Source organism: Canis lupus, chromosome 20 (assembly GCF_011100685.1).
Source record: "Canis lupus familiaris isolate Mischka breed German Shepherd chromosome 20, alternate assembly UU_Cfam_GSD_1.0, whole genome shotgun sequence".
Classification (NCBI taxonomy): domain Eukaryota; kingdom Metazoa; phylum Chordata; class Mammalia; order Carnivora; family Canidae; genus Canis; species Canis lupus.
Window position 1 is genome coordinate 54,874,025 of NC_049241.1, and position 23,464 is coordinate 54,897,488.

General features: G+C 59.4%; 2 protein-coding genes across 17 annotated transcripts; one reads left to right on the forward strand and one right to left on the reverse strand.

Moving 5' to 3' along the window:
• Nucleotides 1-15,480: 15,480 nt before the first annotated feature.
• On the reverse strand, nt 15,481-20,061 carry LOC119864773. 16 transcript variants are annotated; one of them, XR_005375204.1, is made up of 6 exons: nt 19,806-20,057; nt 18,375-18,472; nt 17,388-17,612; nt 17,010-17,294; nt 16,725-16,817; nt 15,481-16,623 (listed from the first exon to the last, which is right to left on the reverse strand). XR_005375204.1 is itself a non-coding variant. In XM_038567671.1 (6 exons), exons 1-5 carry the CDS (start codon nt 19,095-19,097, stop codon nt 16,789-16,791), a joined length of 1,020 nt encoding a protein of 339 aa, XP_038423599.1. In that variant the 5' UTR covers nt 19,098-20,061; the 3' UTR covers nt 15,481-16,623; nt 16,725-16,788. The 16 variants fall into 16 exon arrangements, 14 of the variants coding, with proteins under 14 accessions (XP_038423599.1, XP_038423598.1, XP_038423597.1 ...); XM_038567671.1 differs by having other exon boundaries at nt 17,010-17,033; nt 17,126-17,230; nt 17,474-17,612; nt 18,375-20,061; XM_038567670.1 differs by having other exon boundaries at nt 17,010-17,033; nt 17,114-17,230; nt 17,474-17,612; nt 18,375-20,061.
• Nucleotides 20,062-21,871, forward strand: ZNRF4 (zinc and ring finger 4). The gene is made up of 2 exons (XM_038565389.1): nt 20,062-20,079; nt 20,163-21,871. The coding sequence occupies exons 1-2, from the start codon at nt 20,062-20,064 to the stop codon at nt 21,501-21,503; spliced, it is 1,359 nt and encodes a 452-aa protein (XP_038421317.1). The 3' UTR covers nt 21,504-21,871.
• Nucleotides 21,872-23,464: the final 1,593 nt, after the last annotated feature.

Below are 23,464 nucleotides of genomic sequence, written 5' to 3' on the forward strand. Positions count from 1 at the left end.
CAGCCTGGGGTTCCAGTCCCTGCTTGGCCACTCATTCCCTGAGACCGCAGCAGAGCCGCTCAACCCTGTCTGCCTCAGTTTCCCCAAAGAAAGCAATAGCATCTAACTTATAGAGCTGTAATAAAGGAGTGAGTACACGAACCGCAGGGACCCTCGAAACCCCGCAAAGGGCCAGAAAGTCAAAAGTTTGGGCTTTGCAGGCTGTGTGATCCGCTCTGGCCTTGTGCAGAAGCTGCCATCAATCACACGTGAGCAAATGGGCATGGCCGTGTGCCAATAAAACTTTATTCACGGGCCCTGAATCTTGAATTTCATATCATTTTTGTACATCCCAAAATATTATCCTTTGATATTTTTTTCTCCTCCAGCCATTGAAAAATGTACAAAACAGGTGCCGGGCTGCATTTGACCTTGGGCTGACCCTGGTGTGTGTACAGCATCGACAGTAGGACTTGGCACATAAGGCTCAACAGACGTCACGGCTGGCACGATTGCTGCTGCGATTGTTAACCTTGAGGTCATCAAGGGGGTGTCAGAGTGAGGGTAGGAGGGCAAAGCAGGACTTCAAGCATCTGTTTCCCAAATGGGGCTGCTCCTCTTCCCAGCCATGTGACCTGGAGAAAGTGACTCCACTTCCCCGGGCCTCAGTCTCCCCCTCGGTATGATGGGTACACTGTGGCCTCCCTCAGAAGCAATGTGATGCCTCAGGCCCTCGCCCCCTTTGCACGACGACACAACTCTGCAGGTGCATCTCTCTCCCTAAAGCTTCCAGCACTTTGTCCTTGTAGGTCCCTCCACCCAGAACCTGCCATCGCATCTCACTGTTGCCTCCATCCCATCCTTAGCGGGCAGTGCAGGGGACTTCCTCCTCTAGGGAACTCTTGCTGACGCCCACTCCTCCGTGGTGAATCAGACCCTCTTGGGCCTGGGAAAATAGGGACTGACGAAAAATATGTTGGGATTTAATGTCTTTCTCCTAATTCCCAATCACTCTTACCTTCAGCTCCTCCCGCCTCCTCTTTTTCTTCCTTCCTTCCATCCCCGAAACCCCACTGGGGCCCAGAGCCATTGCAAGCACTCTGTCCCTTTGTTTCCTGTAGCAGACAGAGCCTCAAGAGGTTCTTAGGATTCCTGTTCCTGGCGTCCACACCTTTGTATGACCCCTCCCTTTGCATGTGGGTAGGACTTGTGACCTGCTGCTGCTTCTTCTTTTATTTATTTTTAAGGATTTTATTTATTTATTCATGAGGGACACACAGAGAGAGGCAGAGACACAGGCAGAGGGAGAAGCAGGCTCCATGCAGGGAGCCCGACGCGGGACTCGATCCCAGAACCGTGGGATCACGGCCTGAGCTGAAGGCAGAGGCTCAACCGCTGAGCCACCCCAGCACCCTTGTGACCTGCTTCTAATTGGTAAACTACAGCAGAGGGGCCAGGATGGCCACATCCCTGATATGTTACCTTATATAAGCCTCTGTCCTGCTAGCCGACCCGCCACCTTTATTCTCTCTTACTGGCAAGCGGTCATGTTGGGAACAGCCCGTGAAGAGGGCCGTGTGGCAAGGAACTGGGTGGCTTCCAGAAGCTGGGGACAACATCCCGCTGACAGTCAGCAAGAATCCAGGGACTTCAGGCTTATAGCCATAAGGAAATAATTCCTGCCAACAACCTGAGTGAGCTTAGAAGCAGATCCTTTCCTAGTCGAGACTACTGTCCCGGCTGACACCAAAATTGCAGCCTCATGAGAGACCCGAAAGCGGGGCACCCAGCGAAGTCGGGCCTGGATTCCCCACGCACAGAAACTGAGATGATAAATGTGTTGGTCGCTGTTGCTGTGTTTCGAGTACTTTGTTACGCAGCAGTAGCTCACTGATACATCTCCACTTAAGCATTTCCTTCAGGGCTCTTTTCAGGTGACATACAAGGAGTGCCAGATTCCCCCACTCAACCTCCCCGGGCACCCAAATGAGGCCCATGGCCACCGGGTGGGGTGTGGTCATGCTGTGGGGTGTGGCAGGGTTGGGTGATAACAGCCAGAGAGGGGTGGCCAAGGACACGGTGGCCATCACCTCAGGCCTGTGGGTCCAGACCTTCCCTGGGGAGGAAAAAGCCATGGGCCCAGGAGGCCTCATGTGGACATGGGCTCTTCCACTGTCTCCAAAGCCCTTGGGCTGTGTCCACCCCGGGCAATAGGTTATCGTGGGGGATGCTAATAAACACGGGTGGCTTGTAAGATGTCATTTTGGCCCAGACGGGGTGTCATATTACACAGAAGAATGAGAACATTTACTCTCAATTCTCTTTCAATCCTTCTAGAGGCACACAGTGCAATACAGTAGCCAGTAGCTACATGGGGCTATTTAAACTTAATTAAAATTAAATACAATCTGATTGACAGCAGGGACTCAGGCAGGTATTTGGACACCCAGGTTGATGGCAGCCTTGTCCACATTGGCCAAAAGGTGGACACAACTCAAAGGTCCATTGATAGGTGACCGGATAAATAAAATGTGGGATATATCCCCACAACGGAGTATGATTCAGCCTCGGGAAGGAAGGCACCCCTGACACCTGCCCCCGTGTGGACGGACCCCAAGGACACCGGGCTCAGGGAGGCGACCCAGACCCAGAAGGACGCCTCCTGCAGGTGTCCCCACTCCCAGGAGGTCCCCAGAGGAGGCCCGTCCACAGAGACAGAGAGGAGGTGGTGGGAGCCAGGGGTGGGGCAGGGAGCCGGGGGGGTCAGTGCTTCCTGGGGACGGGGCCTCCGTGTGGGGAGACAGAAGGTTCTGGAGATGGATGGTGGAGGTGGGTGCACAGCGGGGTGAGTGTGCTTCGTGCCCTGAGCTGCTTGCGTAGAAATGGTCAAAATGGTGAGTTTTTTGTACGTGTTATCACAATCTTAAAAAATTAATTAAAAAATGAAATAAATTAGAAATGCAATTCCATAGGTGCACGAGACACATTCACTGCTCCTGAAGCCCTGCCTTCCACGGGGGGCGCAGCACCGACACCCCGTTTCTGCTTTCACAGAGGGTCCGCCCACGGTCTTTTAACACCTCTTCACACCCGCTAATTTTCCTCTTCAGGAGGCAGCGAGGGGGCCCTGGGCTCACTCACAGCTTGGGGAGAATGTAAGATCCGGGTCGTGTTTTCATTGCGGATCCCCCACATGTTCTCCTCACGGCGGCCAGAGGGCGCCCGCGAGCTCCCGAGTCAGGCCCTGGCCTCCCCTGACCAGGGGCCTCCAGAGCTCCCACCTCCCTCGGAGGGTGGTGCTGGGCGGGGGGGGAGCCCAAGTCTCTATCAGGGCCCAGAAGCCCCTGCCCTCCCCTCCTCCCTCTCTTCCCCTTGCACCTCCATCCCTCTCCTTGTGGTCCCTCCCACACACCAGCAAGGTCCTGCCCCAGGACCTTTGCACAGGCCGTTGCCTCCGCAGGCAAGCTCTTCCTCCCTTTTTCACTTCCTGTGTGTGTGTGTGTGTGTGTGTTTTGCTCAAACGGCTCTGCAGTGAAACTCTCGCTTTATCCTAATTACAAACCGCAAACCCCTGCCGCCCGTACACTCAGAATGTCGAGCCATCATCTCCTCTTCTACACTCCCGACAAGAGCCCTGGGGCTGGGAATCCGGGACTCCCCGGACAGTGCTCCTCGGATTGGGGGTCCAGAATGCTCCCGCCCGCCCGCGACCTTGTCCTCAGCCTCGCCTGTCCCCAGCTCGCTCTGCGCCCCCCCCCCACCCCGCAGGAGCTCAGAAATTCACCCGGCGCACAGATGCCAGACAGGAAAATTAATTGGGCCTTGCTAGGGCTGCTCTCCTCGCTCCCCGTCAATAACAGCCGTAAAGCGGGATTTATGCGGCGGTGCTGGCTCCGGATGGAAACCAGGAGGAGGGGCGACATTCTAGAAAAGTCAATCCCTTGCCATGAGAACAGGCAGCAGCTGGGACTCCAGGACCAGAGCCATCTTCCCGTTGCCTTGCTGGAGGTTGCACCCTTCCCTGCGCGGGGTGGGTGGGCAGCGAGGGCGGTGCGCCCCCTGCGGCCCCATCCCTGGTCAGGAATCACCGAGCTGATTAGATGCCACATTTTTCTAAGCACCTGCTGTGTGACAGGCCATGTCCCAAGTGTTTCTGGAACAGTAACTGTCCTAATGGGGTCGGGGGGAGGGAAGGTAGAGATTGGGTTTTCTTTTCTATCTTAACCAACAGGGAGTGTGTGGCACAGAGAGGTGAAGTGACTTGCGTGAGGTTGCACAGCTGCCGCCACAGTTTACCCCTGGCTTTGGGGTCTGTGGGACTCGGATGCGACTGGGACGATGTAGGCCGTCGAAGAAGGTGTGAGGGCCAGCTGGTGGACTCCAAGAACACCCCGTCCCCATTACCTTTGTGGCTGTGGGTGAGGGGGGTCCTCTCCCCAGATGCGGCTTCTTCCAGGCTCCACATAGTCACAGCCCGATTTAACTGAGGGCTGCTGGATGCAGCGGAAGCTGTTGAATGGAACGTGCTGGAAGCCCCCTGCATCTGCTGGTCCCTCGGCCTCTCTTGCCTTTCCTCCCTTCTCTGGTCTGGGAGGGAGCCCCTTCCGGGCATCCTTGGGGAAAGCCGGGGAGGGTCTGGGTTTCAAATCTGGACTCTGCTGTGTGACCTTGCAGGGAGAGGGGGATGTGTCTTCCTGTCTCTGGGCTCTGCGTCCTCATCTGGAAAATGGGGATCATAGGCCTCGTGGAGCTGCTGCGGCGCGGGGGAGGCGGCGCGAGGGGCATCTGGTCCTGACCCAGTGCTCAGGGGCAGCCCCTATGTTACTATTATTCTTAGGGCTTTTGTGGCGCCCCCCAACTGCAGCGAGAGGCGAGGCGGCTGCCTCTCCCCTTCCCCGGAGCCCTTCTTGCGATCCCCGGACCAAATCCAGCGGCCTCCTTTTCCTGCAGGCACCGCAGGGACGGTTTTGATGGACATGTTTTTTGCACAGAAAAAAAAGCGGGAGCAATTGTATTTTGCCAAAAGTGTCAGCCGGAGAGAAAATATTTCCCGCATCTCTGGCGAGTGTTGATGTGCGAGAGCTAGCACATTGGTAGGGGGTGGGGGGCCCACACGACAGCGCCCCGCTGTCCCCACCCAGCCCCGGCAGCCTCTTCGGCCTCCCACTCCCTCTCTCCCTACACCCTCACGCGTGGGGGGCCCGGGACCCCGCTTCCCACCCCCTCCTCCCCAGTCTCCGCCTGGCTTCTCCCCTTGGACGGGCTCACATTCTCTCTCAGACACCCTCACCTGTCGCGCTCCCCTCCGTATGTTTGGGATGAGCAAATGGCATGAGAGCTGCGATTTGCAAAATGAGGAGTTGGCTTGGAGAAGCGGGTGGGCAGAGGGTGCAGCTCGTGCAAATGCCCTGGGGCAGGGCCCTGCCAGGCATGAACTGGAGCCCCAAGTCTCTGGAGCAGAGGGAGCCAGGTGGAGGGAGGGAGAGGAAGCTGGGTAGGTCATGTGGGGCCTTTTGGGCTGCAGGGAGGACTTGGGGTTTTAATCCAGGGGCGCTAGGGAACCCTGGGAGGACTTTGAACAGGGGAAGAAGGGAGATGACATGGAACAAGCACGTTCACACACGTGGGGACAGTGGGACATGCCAGCAGCCCTCCGTGGAACTCAGAATAAACCGAACTGGGCCCCTACCCCCTCCTATAGCGACAGAGATGTGTCCCATCCCCTTTGCTTGGGCGTCAAGGCACAAAGCACCAGAAACCTACCGCCAGGGGGTGGGCGGCCCCTCGCGACCTGACTGAAGGAACCCTAGGCAGGCGTGATGATGATTGAGGAGGGGTGGGCCATGGGAGCCCACGTGGATCCATGTCTGGGGCACGCAGCTGGGGCGAGAGGAGGAAGCTGCAGAACAGTGACACGGGTCGAGAAAGTTCCGGAAGCATTTGCACCAGATTGTCCATGGGGCTCACCCAAGGCAAACAGGTTGCTGCTGCAGGATTTTAGTTTGTTTTATTTTATTATTATTATTATTATTATTATTATTATTTTAACTCCAGGGAAATTAACCATAACATGAAATTAACCAGTCTAGTGGGGTTCATTCCCAAGGTCGCCCTAGTTCTCTCTCGTTCCAAACCATTTCCATCACCCCAGAAGACTGAGTCCCCCTAAATATTAATTTGTTTTATATTTCAAAAGCGTTTGTTATTGGGGTGAAATGTGGGTAACATAAAATGTCCCATTATTGGCAATTAGTATCTTCACAGTGTTGTGCGACGACCACCTGTATCTAGTTCTAGAATATTCCATCACCTAAAGGCAACCCTGTACCCGTTAACAATCACGTCACATCCCCTCCCCCAGCCTCTGGCCCCCACGAGCCCCCTTCCTGTCCATGGACGAGCCTGGACGTGTCACACACGTGGACTCACCCCGTGGAGCCTTCTGTGTCTGGTTCCCTCTTCCAGCCTGTCAAGGGCTCGGGGTCCATCCCCGGGGCGGCAGGTGTCGGTGCCTCGATCCTGTTGGGGCTGAATAATATTCCAGAGCGTGATGGACCACGTTTTCTGCATCCACTCACCAGCAGGTGGACATCTAGTTTGGCGTCCCGACCAAACTAGTATTAATGCTCTTAAACCAGGGGGAGTCCTTGGGTGGTGCAGCGGTTTAGCGCAGCCTTCGGCCCAGGGTGTGATCCTGGAGACCCGGGGTCGAATCCCACGTTGGGCTCCCTGCATGGAGCCTGCTGCTCCCTCTGCCTGTGTCTCTGCCTCTCTCTCTCTGTCTCTCATGAATAAATAAATAAAATCCTAAAAAAAAAAACACCATAAAATAACCCCGTCCGTATGAGCTCCCTGTGGCTGCTGTAACAACTGCTGTAACCACACACTTCGTGGCTGAAACAACACAAACATATTATCTTACCCCTGGCGGCCAGAGGTCACAGTGGATTCAGGAGGCTAAAAACGCAGGCATGGGCAGGGCCGGTCCCCCCACCTCCACCCAGGGCCCTAGGGAGACCCAGCTCCAGCCTCCGTCCCGCCCCCCCCACACCTTCCAGAAGCCCCTCCTCCATCCTCCCTGCGCAGGGTCTGCCCACCTCCGGGCCTCCCACCCTCTGCCTCCCTCCCGCGAGGACCCAGGTGATCATATTTGGCTCAACTGTTAATCGAAAAGAATTTCCTCGTCTCAAAATCCTTAATCTAGTCACGCTTGCAAATCTCTTTTTTCCTGAAGCTGCTGCGACCAAGAACCCGCAGACTGGGTGGCTTAACACAGCAAAGACTGATTTCTCCAGAAGGCGTGGGTGGGGCCATGCTCCTCCACCCCAGGCTCTAGGGGAGGGTCCCTCCAGCCTCCTCCGGCTCCCCGGGCTTGGGGGGAGGTGACCCCGGCCATTCCTGGGCTGTGACCGCGTCCCTCCATCTCCGCTGCCCGCTTGTGTACTTGTCCCTGTGTCCTCCCCTCTTCTTATGTGGACGCTAGTCATGGGATTTAGGGCTCGCCCCGGACGCAGGCTGATTTCGTGCCGGGGTCTTTAACTAGTTACATGTGCAGGCCCCTGGGTGGACCCGAGTCTGGGGGGATCCTACTCACCCCACTATGCCATGGAAGGTGTAGCCATAGGTTCCAGGGGTTAGGATGCAGACGTCTTTCGGGGGATGCTGTTCGGCCTCCCACACCCTGCTCTGTCCCTGCCCTGCTCATAGCCCCCCGCTGCTCCCCGGCTCCCCATTGCCCTTGGGGCCATGGGGCTCCAGGGGCCAGGATCTGAGTCCTCCTCCCATGCCCCCCCCACCTCACTGCACCTCCGTGCTGCTCTTCACATAGTCCCCGCATGTGCCTGCCTCAGGGCCTTGGCCCTGGCTGTGCCTTCTGCCTCAATGTTCTTTCTTACCCTGGATCTCTCCTCGGTGGCTTCTCGCTCCCCGAGCACTCAAAGCTCTAGGCGTCTTCCCAGGACACCTGTGCTAAATCTGCGCCCTCCTCCGCTTTCATTGACTCATGTAACTGTCACCCATGGGGGCACCCTCCCTGACCAACTCCCCACGGCCTCCCTCCCCGCGGTGGCCTCCAGGGGGCGCCCGTGAGCACCCGGGTCAGGTCCTGCCTCCTCTGCCCTGGGGCTCCCACCTCCCCTGGGGGAAAAGCCCCAAGTCCTCCTCGCTGGTGTACTCTCTGGTGTCCTCAAGGCACGACCTGCCCTGTCCCCCCTCTGCCCTCCCGGCCTCTCTGGCTCCTCGCCCACTCGCTTACTCGGCTCCAGCCACAGGGGCCTCCTCGCTGCTTCTGCGACACACCAGGCCCAGCCCTGCCCCAGGACCTTTGCACGGGCGGACTCTCTGCCACAGTGCCCTTCCTCCGGGTACCCACGTGACCCCTCTCGTGACCACCCTCAGGTGTCACCTCCTCAGTGAGGCCTCCTCCTCTGTTTATAGCGTCCACTCTCCTCTGTCTCTGGCATCCCGTACCCCTCTTCCTGCTTTTCCCTGTAGCATTTATTACCAACATGCCCCACAATTATGTATGGTGTTTATTGCTTGTTGCCCGTCCTCCCCGCTGGACAGGGGCCCCAGGAGGGCAGGCCCAGGTCTGTGTCGGGCTGCTGGCCTAGTCCCCCACCCGGGGCCCGGCATTCGGGGGGACTCAGACAAGTTCTCGTGTGACCCAGGATGGCTTACTTCCTGTCCTAGAGCCTCAGTTTCCAAATCTGCCTGGTGGGGCCCTGATCTGTCCCTCCCTGGGGTCGGTGAGCGGCCCTAGCGGTCCCCTAAGCGTGTGGAAGCACTCGGCCAGCTGGGCCCTGGCAAACGATAAAAGCCCAGCTCACGCTCCCTCGGTCCATCACTCAGACCCGGGGTGGGAGGTGACAGGCCTGCAGATGCCACTGGCTCAGGCTGTATCATCGGGGCCAAGACACTGTCACATTTAGCAAATTGCTGGCAGGCGGCTCCTGAGGCCGCAGGGCTGGAGGCAGCCAGGGACGTGACTGGGAAAATGCGGAATCCCTCTTGAGGGTGAGGGCTGGGCTCGGAGGGAGAGGCCCGGGAGCCCTCCCTGCTCCTCACGGGGCTTCAGTTTCCCTATCGGCAAAAAGAAGAGCCATTGAGATTGTCGAGGCCTCTTCGAGTTCTTTCTTCCGCATTCTTCTGCATTGATTCCCCGTGAGCCTCCATATACAAAGTGCGAGGATGAAAGAAGAAGAAAGTAAAGTCTGAGCATGGGGCTGGATATAAGAGCAGGGACTGTCTCCTTTGCTGTTCCATCCCCAGCTCTCCGGGTAGGGCCCAGAGCACAACGAACAGTAATAATGCCTCCCTCCTGGTATGTGGAGCATCAGCTGTGTACCTGTGGATGCACACTGAGAGCTTTATAAGGGATTTTATTTTTAATTTTTCAAAAGAATTTATTTATTCACTCATGAGAGACACAGAGAGAGAGAGGCAGAGACACAGGCAGAGGGAGAAGCAGGCTCCATGTGGGGAGCCCGATGTGGGACCTGATCCTGGGAACCTGGGATCACATCCTGAGCCAAAGGCAGATGCTTGAACACTGAGCCACCCAGGCGTCCCTATAGGGGATTTTAGATCTTATTTAGGCCTCGTGGCAGCCCCGTGAACTGCCATTATGCCCATCTTGCAGACGGGGCAACCGAGACCCAGACAGGGGAAGGCACTCACCCCAGGTGACACAGCCCAGGAGTCATGGGGGCTGAACTGGCTCCGGGGCCCCGATCCTGTCTGCCCCCCTGACCTGCTACCCTCTGAGCCCCAGCAGACTTCTGTCACACGAGTGGGGAGGGGAGGGACGGGGGCTCTTAGCCACTTGTCACCAAGAGCAAGGGCATGGTCACGACCCCTGCCATCTCTAACATCTTCCTGCACGGCTGCTGTCTCACACAGAGGCATCCAGGGGAACCGCTCCCTTCCTTGAACCCCGAGCTAAAGGCTCCCCATCCCCTCCGTGTCCCTCTGGCAGGGGAAGGAATGAAAGACAGGCAGCAGAGGGGAGTGGTAGGGGACTCCCCACATTGACGGCCTGCAGCCTCCTTTACAGACCAGCAGAGTGTATATATATAAAAAAACCCCCCAAAACCCAGAGTCAGCCCGCTGGCTGCGTGCGAGCGTGTGTGTGCAAGCGTGTGTGAGCACACACACAGATCTATGAAATATTTAGGTGGTGCCCAACGTGTTTGGGGCCGTAATTAATCTTGTGTCTTGTTGGCGGAGGGCGGCACGTTAAGAAATTACTTTCCGCGGCCTCGGGGTACAGCGCAGGCTCCCCGGGCTGGGGGTGTGGGACGAGGAGGGCGGGGGCAAGCTGCCGGCCTGGACCAGCTCGTCCCCACCCCACCCCCATGCCTGTGCCCCGTTACAGCCATGACGTCCCCACCCCACCCGGCCGAGCCCCCCGCGCCCTGGGCTCTGGGCCAAGTGAATGTTTTGTGGTGATTTCGTTCCGTTTTTATGGCTTTATGAAGGTGTAGCCGGTGTGCAGTCACCTGCAAGTGTCGGAGGTGTGCAAGTGGGTGCATTCTCTCCCTCCCCCTCCCTCCCCTTCTCCCTCCCCCTCTCCCTCTCTTTCCCTCCCCCTCTCCCCCTCTCCCTTCCTTCCCCTCCCTCCCTCTCCCTCCCTCTCCCTTTTTCCCTCCCCCTCCCTCCTCCTCCCTCTCTGTCCCTCCCCCTCACTCCCTCTCCGCCTCCCTCCTCCCTCTCCCTCTGTCTCCCTTCCTCTCCCACTCCCTCCCTCTCCCACCCCGTTTCTCCCTCCTCCTCCCCCTTCTCCCTCCTCCTCCCCCTTCTCCCTCCTCCTCCCCCTTCTCCCTCCTCCTCTCCCCTTTCTCCCTCCACCTCCCTCCCTCTCCCTCCCTCCCCCTCTCCATCCCTCCCTCCCCCTCTCCCCATCTCCGCCTCTCCCCCTCCCTCCCCCTGTCTCCCCCAAACACCCACACCCACACCCGTAAAGCCATTAGGACAGTGATCAAACCCATCACCCCCAAAGTTCCCTGGGTTCCCCCCCCCCCCCCGCCGTGGATCCTCCCTGCTGTCCCATGCACCCATGCATCCCCTTTCCAGGCACCCCCAGCCTATTTTTTTTTTTTTATAAATTGATTTTTTATTGGTGTTCAATTTGCCAACATTTAGAATAACACCCAGGGCTCATCCCATCAAGTGCCCCCCTCAGTGCCCGGCACCCAGTCACCCCACCCCCCCCCCCTCCCCTTCTCCCACCCCTAGTTCGTTTTCTGTCTCCCTTTTTTTTTTCTGTCTCCCTTTCTGATATTTCCCACTCATTTTCTCTCCTTTCCCTTTATTCCCTTTCACTATATTTTATATTCCCCAAATGAATGAGACCATATAATGTTTGTCCTTCTCCGACTGACTTACTTCACTCAGCATAATACCCTCCAGTTCCATCCCCGTTGAAGCAAATGGTGGGTATTTGTCGTTTCTAATCAGCCTATGTTTTTGATTATAAATTAGTTTGCATTTTCAGCTGTCCCGGAGCGTGCACCTTTTGCGCCCGGCCCCTCCCGCCCGTGTCGGACTCTGAGGACTCTGATGTTCCCCTGTGCTGTCGCAGGCCGAGCACTCTTGTGTCTTCTCACGGCCGAGGAAAGTTCCACGGTGCGCATGAACCACCGCTTGTTTCTTCGTTCGCCGCCGCTTGACGGACCGTGGGCAGCTCTCAGGCGGGGCGATGGCGACCGCTGCCCTGAACACAAGGGCTCAAGCCTTTGCGTGGACGGGGGCGGGGGGCTCTGGTTTCTCTAGTGTAAATCCCTGGGGGGGGTGAAACCGCGGGGCCATATGGTTGGCGCCTGGTTCACTGTTGAAGGGATTAGGGCTGAGCGTGCGTGTGAAGGTCTAGGCGTGCACCTTGCCCCGTCCATGAGACAACTCAGTGACAAGAAGGGGAAACTGAGGACAGATCCTATGGTAGGACAGTGGCAGAGCTGGGATTCCACCCCAGGGCTGTCTGTGCCCAGAGTGTCACTGGGGGCTGCTCCATGTTGAACTGGGATGGAAGCACGTGCGCGTGCCCAGCGTCTCCCTTTCCCTCAACTTGGCCACGCGTGGGGTCTGTTCCTGCCTATCATCCCCGGAGGCCCAGGTGTCCGGTAGATGCTCACACAAACGCCCAGATGAGAGACATTACGTCTGGCTGCAGATCAGATCTTGCTCCCTGCACCCCCCCACCACCCCGAAACCACCTCCATAGTGCCTTTGGGATAAAGCTCAAACCCTCTTAATGCAACTGAAGCCTGGTGCGAATTCTGGCCCTACTCCTGCTGCAGCCACGCTGGCCTCCTTGCTATTTGCACATAGTCCTGCCTCAGGGCCTTTGCACCTGCTCTTCCCCCTGCCTGGAGGGCTCACCTCCCTGACCTCCCTGACCTCCCTGTGCAAGTCAGCCCCACCCAGACCCTCTGTGGGATCTGTCACCCTCTTCTGTCCTCTCCCTAGCCCTCTTTGCTCTTTCAACTTCTATCCACCCTCTACCAGGCACCACGTTTAACATGTGGCAGCTCATCTAAACTTTTTCCCGACTCCCTGCGTGAGGCACTGTCCTCACCTCCATTGTCAGACGGGGACACTGAGGCGCAGAGTGATTCAGGCCACATGGCTGGGAAGCGTGTGAAGCCCGGGGGTCTGTTCTCACGGGCCTGTCGCACCCGTAATGGGGGGGGGGCCCGCCTGACAGCTGCAATCCCGGCGCGGGGTGCCGTTTGGTGAGGCGGGCAAACAGCTCCCTCTGTGCAGAGAAATCCCGGGGGTGGGGATGGCTGGATTCGAACCCACATCCCAGGCCATGTCTCCCGCCGTCCCCGGAGCTGCCACCAGGGCCCCGGAACCGTGAGCTCAGAGGCTCGGAGTGGCCTCCGCGGGTGCTGGCTCAGACGGCGAACAGATGCTCGCTATTTTAAACCCACTGTTTAACTCATTAAGACAGCTGTTTCCCATCCCCAAAGTCGGCGGAATTAGAATTAAATTCATTCCAGAATTAAATACACACATACACACGCGCACACCCCGCCACCATTTGGAGGCAAAACTTGTTAGCATTTAGGCAAGCTGTGCCTCTGAGCCTGGGGACGCGGCTCCGCGGCCGCCTGACAAGTCACACCCCGGCCCGGCAGTCGCCAGCTGGGCCCGAGCGCCCCGCGATCCCAGGGCCGCCCTGGGGCTGCTGCTGCGACCGGCCACCTGCCGACAGGGCGGCCCCCTGGGCTTCCCCTGACCCCCCAGGTCAGCAGGGCCCAGACAGAGCGCAGGGTCTGTCCCTGAGCTGGCTGCTTCTCCAGAGTCGGGGGCCGTCCTGCCTCCACCTGGGCTTGCGGCAGAGTCCGGGTCCCCCTCTTCCCCCTCAAATGGTCAGGACTCCCTGGTGATGCTGCTTCCAAACAGCTCTGCTCCGCCCCCGCTGGCTACTGCACTGGTCTGGGCCTCTGCTCCCCCAAACCCGGATGCTCGCCCCCTGCATCCTCCCTGCGCTCCCAGATTCCGCCTCCGTGAACCCCAAACTGGCTGCTTTTCCTCAGCAGCGGAGGCCTTTTCCTAGACTCGCCGTCAGATTGCGTCCCTCTCTTTGTTTAAAATTCCCCAGCGCAGGGCCGTCCAATACAATTGTTGGCGATGACAGAATGTTCTAGACCTGTGCCCACCCAACACCGTCCCTCCCCCCTTCCCACCCCATGTGGCTACAGGGGACTTGAATTGTGGCAAGCGGGAGTCAGGAACCGAATTGCTAGGGTTCGCCTCATTGAGGAGCACTCGGCTGGCTTGGTGGGAGAAGCGTGTGAGTCTTGATCTCGGGGTTGTGAGTTCGAGCCCCCTGCTGGGTGTAGAGATTCCTTAAAAATAAAATCTTTAAAAAATTTGCCTCATTGAAATAATTTTTTAAAAAATTGTATTTATTTATTCACGAGAGGCAGAGACACAGGCAAAGGGAGAAGCTGGCTCGCTGCGGGGAGACCCCGGGATCAGGCAGACGCTCAACCGCTGAGCCCCCCCGCTGCACCCCCCAGGCGTCCCTCCAGTCTTGGCTTAAATGCCAACCCACTCAGAGAGGACTCCCCTGACCACCCTCCAGCCACCGGCTGAGGCTCTTTCTCTTCCTTCGTCTTCTTTTCCTTAAGGCTGTCTGGGTCTTTTAAAAGCTTTGTTATGAAATAATTTTAGATTTACACGAGGGCTTCATGGAGACCCGCCGCAGGGAATCCAGAATCCCTGCACACCCCGCACCCAGCTCTCCCCAGTGGTGACGTTTTTACATAACTCGGCCTGATGATCAAAACCAGGAAACTGGGACGCTTGGGTGGCTCAGCGGTTGAGCGTCTGCCTTCGGCTCAGGCCGTGGCCCCGGGGTCCCGGGATCGAGTCCCGCATCGGGCTCCCCACAGGGAGCCTGCTTCTCCCTCTGCCTGTGTCTCTGCCTCTCTCCGTGTCTCATGAATAAATAAATAAAATCTTAAAAAAAAAACAAAACACAAAACAACCAGGAAACTAGTGGGGGCACAGCATTGCTAACAAACCTACAGGACTCATTCAGGTTTGACGAGTTTCCCTGTGGGGGTCCCCTTCCTGACCCAGGATCCCACCCAGAGCCGCTCCCTGTACCTTGTCAGAGCATCTGCCCGGTGGCGCCCTGCGCTCTGGGACAGTGTCCTCATCTTCTATGACCTTGGCACCTAGGAAGAGCACTGGCCACGAGTTTTGTGGGACATCCCTCAGTTCGGGTCCATCTGGAATTGGCTCACGATGAGCCCAGGTTGGGCATCTCCACCCGGATCCCGCGTATGGCAACAGGGTGGGGGTGGGGCAGGCAGGGACGACAATGTGTCCCCCGTGCAGAAGGCCAAGCCCCTGGAAGCGGATGCGTCTCCTTGATGTTAACCTTGATCCCACGGTGACCACCGTGTCTGTCCCCGCCCCCCCAACGCAGGCTCCCCCACTGGAAAATTCCCGTTTTACTTTCCGAATTCCTAAGGATCTCGGGAGCGCTGCTTTGACACCCTGCCAACACCCTGCTTGTCCTCACGCTCTTGCCCACGATTTCTTGTCTCGCAGACACTTGATCGCGTCTCTTCGTTGTCTTACTTCTGTCATGGGACTCGCCACCACTGTTTGAAATATGCTTGTTCATTTGTTTGGAGGCCCTGCTCCTCCCCTGGACTGAGCCCCGGGCGGGTGGCGACTGACTGGGTCTGTCCTGGTCACTTCAGTGTCCCCAGCGTCCAGGCCCAGTGCCTTGCACACAGTGGGTCCCCAGCAAACATTTGATGAGCAAATAAAATGAAATGACGCCGATCGGCAAACCCCAGGTCAGTTTGGTGGAGTGTGATTTGGTGGCGCCCCAGGAATGTTCTAGAAGCAAAGTTCTTCCCTCTTCCCATTCAAACGTGCGTGCCTCAGGGAGACTTTCCTTGAGCGCCCCCCCACTCCACCCCCGCAAACGCTGCCCCCCGCTTGATTTCCTTCGCTGCACGTCACACCCTGAAATGATTCGTCTGATGGCTGCTTTATTCATTAAGCTAATTCGTTGTTTGGCTGTCTTCCCTCTTCTCAGCTGGAACAGAAGCTCCGTAAGGTCAGGGGTTTTGTCTTGGTCACCATGGTGCGTCGTCGGGCGCCTCGCACGTTGTCCCAGGCAGACAGACAGACAGATCCCTCTGCTCAGAAATGCCTTCTGCGGGGGGATGGGGGGAGGTAGGAAGAGAAAGGGGGGAGTCTGGCCAAACAGCGAGGCCGCTGTTGGTTTGCAGCCGACGCCGGGCCTGCGGGGCAGGATGACCCGGGGCTCTGGGGCCAGGAAGGCAGTCCGGCCCCCCTCGTCGGCTGCAGCCTTTGGGATGATCGTCTCCTCTCTGCAGGCTCGCTGGCTCCTGGGGGCCACGGGGAAAAGCAGAGTGGCAAGCCCAAAGGGCAGTGGGTGGCCCCTGGGGGACGGTGTTCAGAAGGCCTCTGCTGACTGTGCATCTGTCCCCCCGAAGGTGAGCGGTCCGAGGGGAGGAGCAGCCTGCTGGGTCAGCGAGGGCCACTGTCGGGCTCCAAGGGCGCGGCGGGGGGAGACGGAGGCCAACCACATCATCGCGGGGCCGAAGGGACAGACACGGAGCCACCGAAGGAAACACGACAGGCAGGAGAGAGTAAGTGAGAGAAACACAAGGGGAGACGGGAACAGAGATGCCCGGAGAGGAGAGACCGAGAGACAGAGGGGCCCGGGTCTGGCTGCGGGTGGACGGCTTCTCCCTGCCTGACCCCTTGCACACCTTGCCCCCCCGACCCCCAGGGCATTCCTCGCAGAGGGGGGCAAGTTGGACACTGAGTGCAACAGGGGATGCGGGGATGCGGGAGGAAGGAGGGAAGGACACGCGACTACATGTGACTCTGAGCTCCGGGACACATCCCGTCACCCCATCTGACATGTGTTTTCTAACAGCCTGAGGAGCCGGACACCTTCAGCGTGCCCCCGCCAGCACCGCGAAAGGAGGCTCCCCCTGCAAACATTGGGTGGCAGGTAGAGGTGGGTGAAGCAGAAATAGAATATCAGGCTTACAGTTGTGCCGGGTGTCCCTTCTCGGGTGAGGTTCTGGAAGCCTCACCTCTTCCCTGGGAGGTTAATTGTGTGGGGACAGAAATCTCCTTTCAGCCAAAAAAAAAAGGGGGGGGGGATGTATTATTTCATCTCCCAGGTGGCCTTCAGGCTCAGCTCGATCCAGATGTGCAGACGATGTTTCTAGCACCTGGGCGTCTCTCGGTCTCTTTGTTCTGTTTTCTTATGCACCGGCTCTGTTCTCAGGCGGCCTCCTAGTTTCGGCTCCCCTCAGAAGCAGATCCTGAGACAAGAATTTGAAATGAGATTAGTGATGTTGGCAGTGATTTCAGAAATCCCTGGGAGGGGAGTGGGGTGTGTGTGTATGTGTCAGACACAGGAAAGGGAGGGCAACTTCAAGGAAGCACAGTCAGCATGGGGGCAGCTGGAGCTCAGTCCCACTGGGGTCCTCAAGGAGGTGGTGAGGGACACGCACCCCAAAGCCATTTCATCTGATCGCCTGAGGAGCGCGAGAGATGGAGTGTTGGTCCACGGGGTCCCACCGGTCGTGGGTCCGGGGCCGCTCCCAGGGGTGCTCACTGGCTGGCTCACGTGGGCAGAGCAGGTTCCAGCAGCTAGAGGAGCCCTCGAGGGGGTCGGGGGGTGGGGGAGGTACACGCTGCCGACAGGTTGATCGTGGACCTCTGGTCTCCAGAACTTGGAAAAAAATAAATTTCGGATGTTCTCAGCCGCCCAGCTCGCGGTGCTCTGCTGCGCAGCCCTAGGAAACCAAGACGCCTCGTTATCAGCTGCCGTCTTTGGAGAACCTTTCTCTGCCTTTTCCCCCATAATCGTCCGTCATTCCTCTACTTACCAAACATCCCCTAAATATCCACGCTCCCATCGTCTTCCCTTAAGGCCGTGGTGAGAATCACAACATAAAACCCCAAGTCTCTCACCACAAAGGGCTGGGACTTGAAAAATGCAAAGACACAGATGTAGGATTCCAGCGGGGCCCAGGCCCGTCCCTTAGGGAAATGAGCAGTGGCTTGAACAAGACGACAGCCGCCAGCACCAGTGACTTCTGGGAATGATGCCCCTGTGGGTGGGGGGACAAGCACCTTCAGTCCCCTTCGCTTGCTCACTCGGGCTGCGGTGTCCCCTCTGAGCCTGTCTCTGCTCCCCGGACTCTCCGTCCTCCCCTCCGCAGCTTCCCGGCCTCCTGGTCCCTCTCCAGTCTGCCCTCCAGCCGGAACCATCTCTGGTCAGAAGCACTAATTGCTTTTTATTTCAGGAGCAATGAGGGACTTGGTTCCCCTCGCAAAAGGGCCAAGCGGTGCAGAGATGTGGAGACTGGGGGCGGGGAAGCACCTGCCCTTGTCCTGCATCCTCTGGGCCTTGCCCGGGCCTCTCCAGCCCTTGAGTCAGACCCTCCTTCCAGAAGCTCAGCTGGTAAGTCCTCCCTCCCCATCCCCCATCCCCCCCTTCCCTTCCTCTCTCTCCCCCTCCCTCCCTTTCCCTTCCCCTCCCCCTTTTTTCTCTCTCCCCCTCCCTCCTCCTCCCTCCTCCTCCCTCCCCTCCCCCATTCTCCCTCTCCCTTCCTTTCCTCTCTCCCCTCCCTCCCCTCCCCTTCCCATCCCTTCCCCTCCCTCCCCCTCCCTCCTCTTCCTTTCCCCTCCCTCCCCCTCCCTCTCCCTCCCTTCCTTCCCCGCCTTCCCCTCCCCCCATTATCTCTCCCCCTTCCTTTCCTCTCCCTCCCTCCCCCCTCCCCTCCCCCCCAACCTCAGGACCTTCTCACTCTCCCTTCCCATTCCCAGCATGCTCCTCTCCGCCCTCCCACACCCAGCCCATCCTCACTCACCCTCCACTCTGGGTGGGGTGACACCTTGCCCCGCTGGCTCCCCTGGACGCAGACCTGGGGCAAGGCTCCCAGGGAATGTTCCTTGCCTGCAGCGGCTGCTGTAACAAGGAACCACCACCCCGGGGTGCGGGGCTGGAGGGGGGGGTCATGAAACCACTGAACTTTCTTCTCTCCCAGCTCTGGAGGCCAGAAGTCCACAACCCAGGTGTTGGCAGGGGGCGGTTCCTCCTGAGGCCCCGGGGGAGACTCTGCCCATGTCCTGCCGCCTGGGCTCCTGGCGAGGCTGCCGCCGGCCTCCTCCCCGTGTCCCTGCCTCTCCCCCGTGGCCAGATGAGGGCTGCCCAGGGAGGCATCCGGCCACCGAGGAGACCTGAAGGGTAAGTAGTCAGCCTGGCGAGGTGCCACGGAGGAGACGCTGCCACTCCTGGCGCTGGAAGCAGCGTCTGCAAAGCTCTGGAGGTCAAGGACTCGAGATGCATTTGGAGCATCCAAGGGCCTCAGGTGGAAGAGATCGATGGGCAGGGTCTTGACCATCATGGGGGGTGGGGGGCTTGTGGGCCGGTGTGTGGCCTGCATCTGGGCGGCAATGGGGAGCTGTGGGAGAGGCCGGAGGACTGGGACTCTAGAAAATTCCCTGACTGGAAAGATTTCAAAGTGGAGGCAGGGCCAGTCCGGCAGAGAGAAACGGTCAGACCCCAGTGCTGGGCGCAGGTCACGGGTCATCTCATTCACTTCTCTCCCCGCCCGGCTCCTAAGCTGGGTTCCTCATAGTTATGCCTGTTTTTTAGGATCTGGAGTCGGGGGCCCAGAGAGATTGAGTGATTTACCTGCTGTCACACAGCTTGTGAATGGCAGACCCAGCAATGAAGCCGGGAGCAGGCTGCCTGGCCCGGCAGGGGGCAGACTCCAGGTGGGAGGTGTGGGGGATGAGGTGTCCTGTGGCTGAGGAAGGGCCCGCGGGGGTGGGGGTGGGGTTGGGGACAGCTGGGGACCCGGCTGGAGCAAAGGCACAGAGAATAAAGCTGGTGCAGGACTTGAGGCCTACCAGGCGGTGAAGACAGGGACCACCCAGTCCTGCCAGCTCCACCCTGACTTGGGCACCTCTCTCCCCCCAGATCAAATCTAGTTAGACTCTGAGGACGTGCAAACTCAGACCTCAGTTGTGAGAAAGAGCCGGCCCTGGGAAAGGGCATTTCAGGCAGAGGGCACAGCCTGTGCTAAGGCCCGGGGGCAGGACCGCGCCTGGTGTGTTGTAAGAACCATGAGGAGGTGCCCGTGGCTGGAGCAGAGTGAATAGAGCGGGAGAGACGGAGGAGCTTTGCAGTTCGGGTTTTGAGACCCGACCTCATGGGGGAAGGGGTACCCTGAACAAGTCTGGGTCCTTCTGTGTATCTCTAAAGGGTGGGGGGGGGGGTGACATTGGCACCTAACCTTGGTGGATCTTTGGTGGTCTCGGGGAGATGACACTCTAGAGGATGGGTATAGGCGCCGGATCCGCGACCCTGGGGACCACCAGCCACTTTGTGGCACCCCGGAGCCTCGTGAGGTCCAGGACCCGGGGGTGCTCTGAGCGTTCCACAAGTTTTCTCAAAGGCTGCTCAGGCCCCGAGGTCAGAGACCCAGGAATGCTGTCCTGGCCCCAGTCCTAGGCAACTGGAGGCTCCTGGGGACAAGATGTAACAGGACGATGTCACAGAGGCCGGGGGCATCTAGAACCCTGGGGCTTCCTGGCCTCAGCGTCATCCGCCCGCAAGGCCGCCTGGGCGGGTCAGCTGCTCCTGAGACCAGCCTTCGGAGACACGATGCGCGCCGGGCTGCCGCCAGGAGCAGCTTCCGCCTGAGGCCGCCCTGGTCCCGGCCGCCCTGCGAACCCGCCTTGGAGCCCCCCCGCCCCGGCGCGCTCACCTGCCGCCCGCCCGGCCACGGGCCCCTGGGAGGCCCTGGAGATGCCCGAAGGCCTCCCGTCCGCCGTGCCCAGCGGGACCTAGCTGCCCGCGGCGGCCGGAGGAGGGGCAGGGGCCGGGCCGGGGGGCGGCCATGGGGTGGCCGCGGGCAGCCCCGGCCCTGGGGGCCGCCGAGGCCTCGCTGATCCTGCTGGCGCTGCTGGTGCCGTCGGAGGCGCTGGTGCGGGCCGTGCTGGACGGCAACGCGAGCACCGTGGACTTCGCCGACCTGCCGGCACTGTTCGGGCTGCCGCTGGCCCCCGACGGCGTGCGGGGCTACCTGATGGAGGCCAAGCCGGCCAACGCCTGCCATCCCATCGAGGGCCCGCGGCCGGGCAACGGCTCGCTGGGAGCCATCGTGCTGATCCGCCGGTACGACTGCACGTTCGATCTCAAGGTGCTGCACGCCCAGCGGGCCGGCTTCGAGGCGGCCATCGTGCACAACGTCCGCTCCGACGAGCTGGTGCGCATGGCCCACGTCTACGAGGACCTGCGGCGCCAGATTGCCATCCCGTCGGTGTTCGTGGGCGAGGCCGCCTCGCAGGACCTGCGGGTCATCGTGCGCTGCGACAAGGCAGCCCACGTCCTCCTGCTGCCCGACTACCCGCCGTGCCCCGACCTGGACTGCCACCCCGTGCTGGCCATCTCCTGGGTGCTGGGCCGCGCCCTGGCCCTGCTCACGTCCGTCCTCTTCGTCCTCCGACAGCTGTGGAACTGGCTCTGGGCCTGGTGGACCCGAGGGCCAGCGGTGAAGCCCCAGCCCTGCCAGAGAGCCCAGGTCCGGACCTTCACTCGGCGGAACGACCTGTGCGCCATCTGCCTGGACGAGTACGAGGAGGGCGACCAGCTCAAGATCCTGCCCTGCTCCCACACCTACCACTGCAAGTGCATCGACCCCTGGTTCTCCCAGGCCGCGCGGCGCTCCTGCCCCGTGTGCAAGCAGTCCGTGGCCGGCACGGAAGACGGCTCCGACTCCACCGTCGATAGCTTCGGCGACGAGGACCCCTCGCTGCCCGGCCACCGGCCCCCGATCTGGGCCATCCAGGCCCGGCTGCGCTCGCGAAGGCTGGAGCTGCTGGCCCGGGCTGGAGGCTCCCAGGGCTGCTGCAGCTCCACCTCCTTGGGGGTGGCGGAGGCCGTGGCATCCTCGGAGAGGTCCTCGGAGAGGCCCCCGGAACCCTGGTGAGGCCGCGGGCCCCTGGCCGGCCAAGATCGGGGTGGGGAGAGTGGAAATACGGAGTGTTTCTAGTCTAGAGAGAATAAAGTGGGTTTGAAAGCGGATTCTTGCCCTGGCTGCTGTGGGGCTGCCAGGCTCCTGGCCCCTCGTGCCTCCCATGTCGCAAATCCCAGCTGGGCCCTAAGAGTGGCTTCCAGCTTCCCCAGGTGAGTGAGGAGACGGGGTGGGGCAGGGGCAGGTGTCTCCAGAGCCGCTGTGTGGTCACACCGGCAGTGGCACCGGGACACGCCCCGCGCCTTCGTTCCACCCTGGGCACGCGGGCTTCGGATCTCTGATTCACTTTTTCATTCTGCGTTTCAACGTGTTTTTTTTTTTTTTGTTTTGGTTTGTTTTGTTTTTAATAAAATGTTTACTTTGGACTGATTTTATATTCCCAGAAAAGTGGCAGAGGTGGCACAGGGAGCTCCCACGTACCCCCTCACCCGGCTTCCCAGAATGCTCACCTCCCACCCGGGCCCAGCACGCTTGCTCGTCCCCCTCCGAGAAAGCAACGTGGGTGCGGACGTTCGGGTGAACTCACCCCCGGCTTGGATTTGAACTTCCCCAAAGGCCAAGGAGACGGGAGAGAATAACGATCCTCCCGCACATGCACCCGTTACTCGGATTTGACAAGTGCCTATCCAAGGCCACTCTCCCCGCCTCCCTCACTCGTCGTTCCCATGAAAATGCCAGATGGTTTTTAGGGGTAAACATCTGGTGTTTCTAAAGCAGCAGTTCTCACCTGGGTTGGGGATTTTGTCCCCGGGGGACTCCGGGCCGGTGTCTGGGGACACCTTTGGTGGTCATGCCTGGGGTGGGGGGGCTGGCATCAAGGGGGTGGGGGGCCGCTCAGCCCACCCAGCCAGCGCCCCTATGATGAGCAGGCCCCAAGGTCACCAGTGCCAAGGAGGACGGCCCCTGCTCTGAGATAAGACTCTCTCTCTCTCTCTCTTTTTTTCTAACACGGGGCTTTATCTCCTGACCCTGAGATCATGACCTCAGCGGAGACCAAGAGTCAGATGCTTAACTGACTGGGCCACCCAGGGTGCCCCTCAGATCAGACCCTCAAGCCCTCACAGACTTCAGTATCACGTTCAAAATAACGATTCCCTCGTGGCATCAGCTACCCAGCCAGCGGGCGTGCGGCACCGTGCACGCTTGTGAGGCGGGTTCCCTGGTGTGGTCTGGGCCACGGTCTAGATAAAGTCTGGAGTCGGCGGCGGTCTCCTAGGTCTCCATCGACAGCTTCCCTGTCTCCGGCTCTCTTACTCCTGCCTTGCAATTTATTCATTGAAGCCACTGGGTCGTAAGCCCCGTGGCGACATCTCCCACCTGGCTTTGCCCAGCTTGTCCTCTTGGGGCCACATAGCCTGCTCCTCGGTCCCCTGGGTCTCCTGCAAGTTTGCAGCTGGATTCGGAGGCCAGCTCAGATTCGGCTTAATGTTCTGGCGAGCAGATGAGGTGCCCCCTTCAGGAGGGTCAGGCCTATCAAGGGGTCCTCCGGGAGATGAGGGAGGGGCAGTTGCTTCGGCCTCGTGAGGAGGAAGGTCAGGGAGGGGACACTGGATCTGACGCTGCTGACCCTGGAATGGCGAGAAGGAGGGGCATGTGAAGGAAGAGTAGTCCAGGCCGAGGGAATAGCCCATGCAAAGGCCCTGGGGCAGCACCAGGCCTGGCATGTTGGAGGAGCCGCAGCCAGGAGGCCCTTGCGGCTGGAGCAGCAGGGAGGAGGTGAGGGCAGGAAGGGGACGGAGGCAGGTTGTACAAGACCTTGTAAATTTGGGCAAGGAATTTGATTTTTATTCTGAGGGCTGAGTAAAACCGCGGGAAGGCTCTCAGTAGCTCAGAGAAAATCCTTCGCAGCAGCACTTCTAGGTCGCTGCTTTCCAGATGAGGTGGTCCTGGCCCAGAGAGGCCAAGTAGTGGGTTGG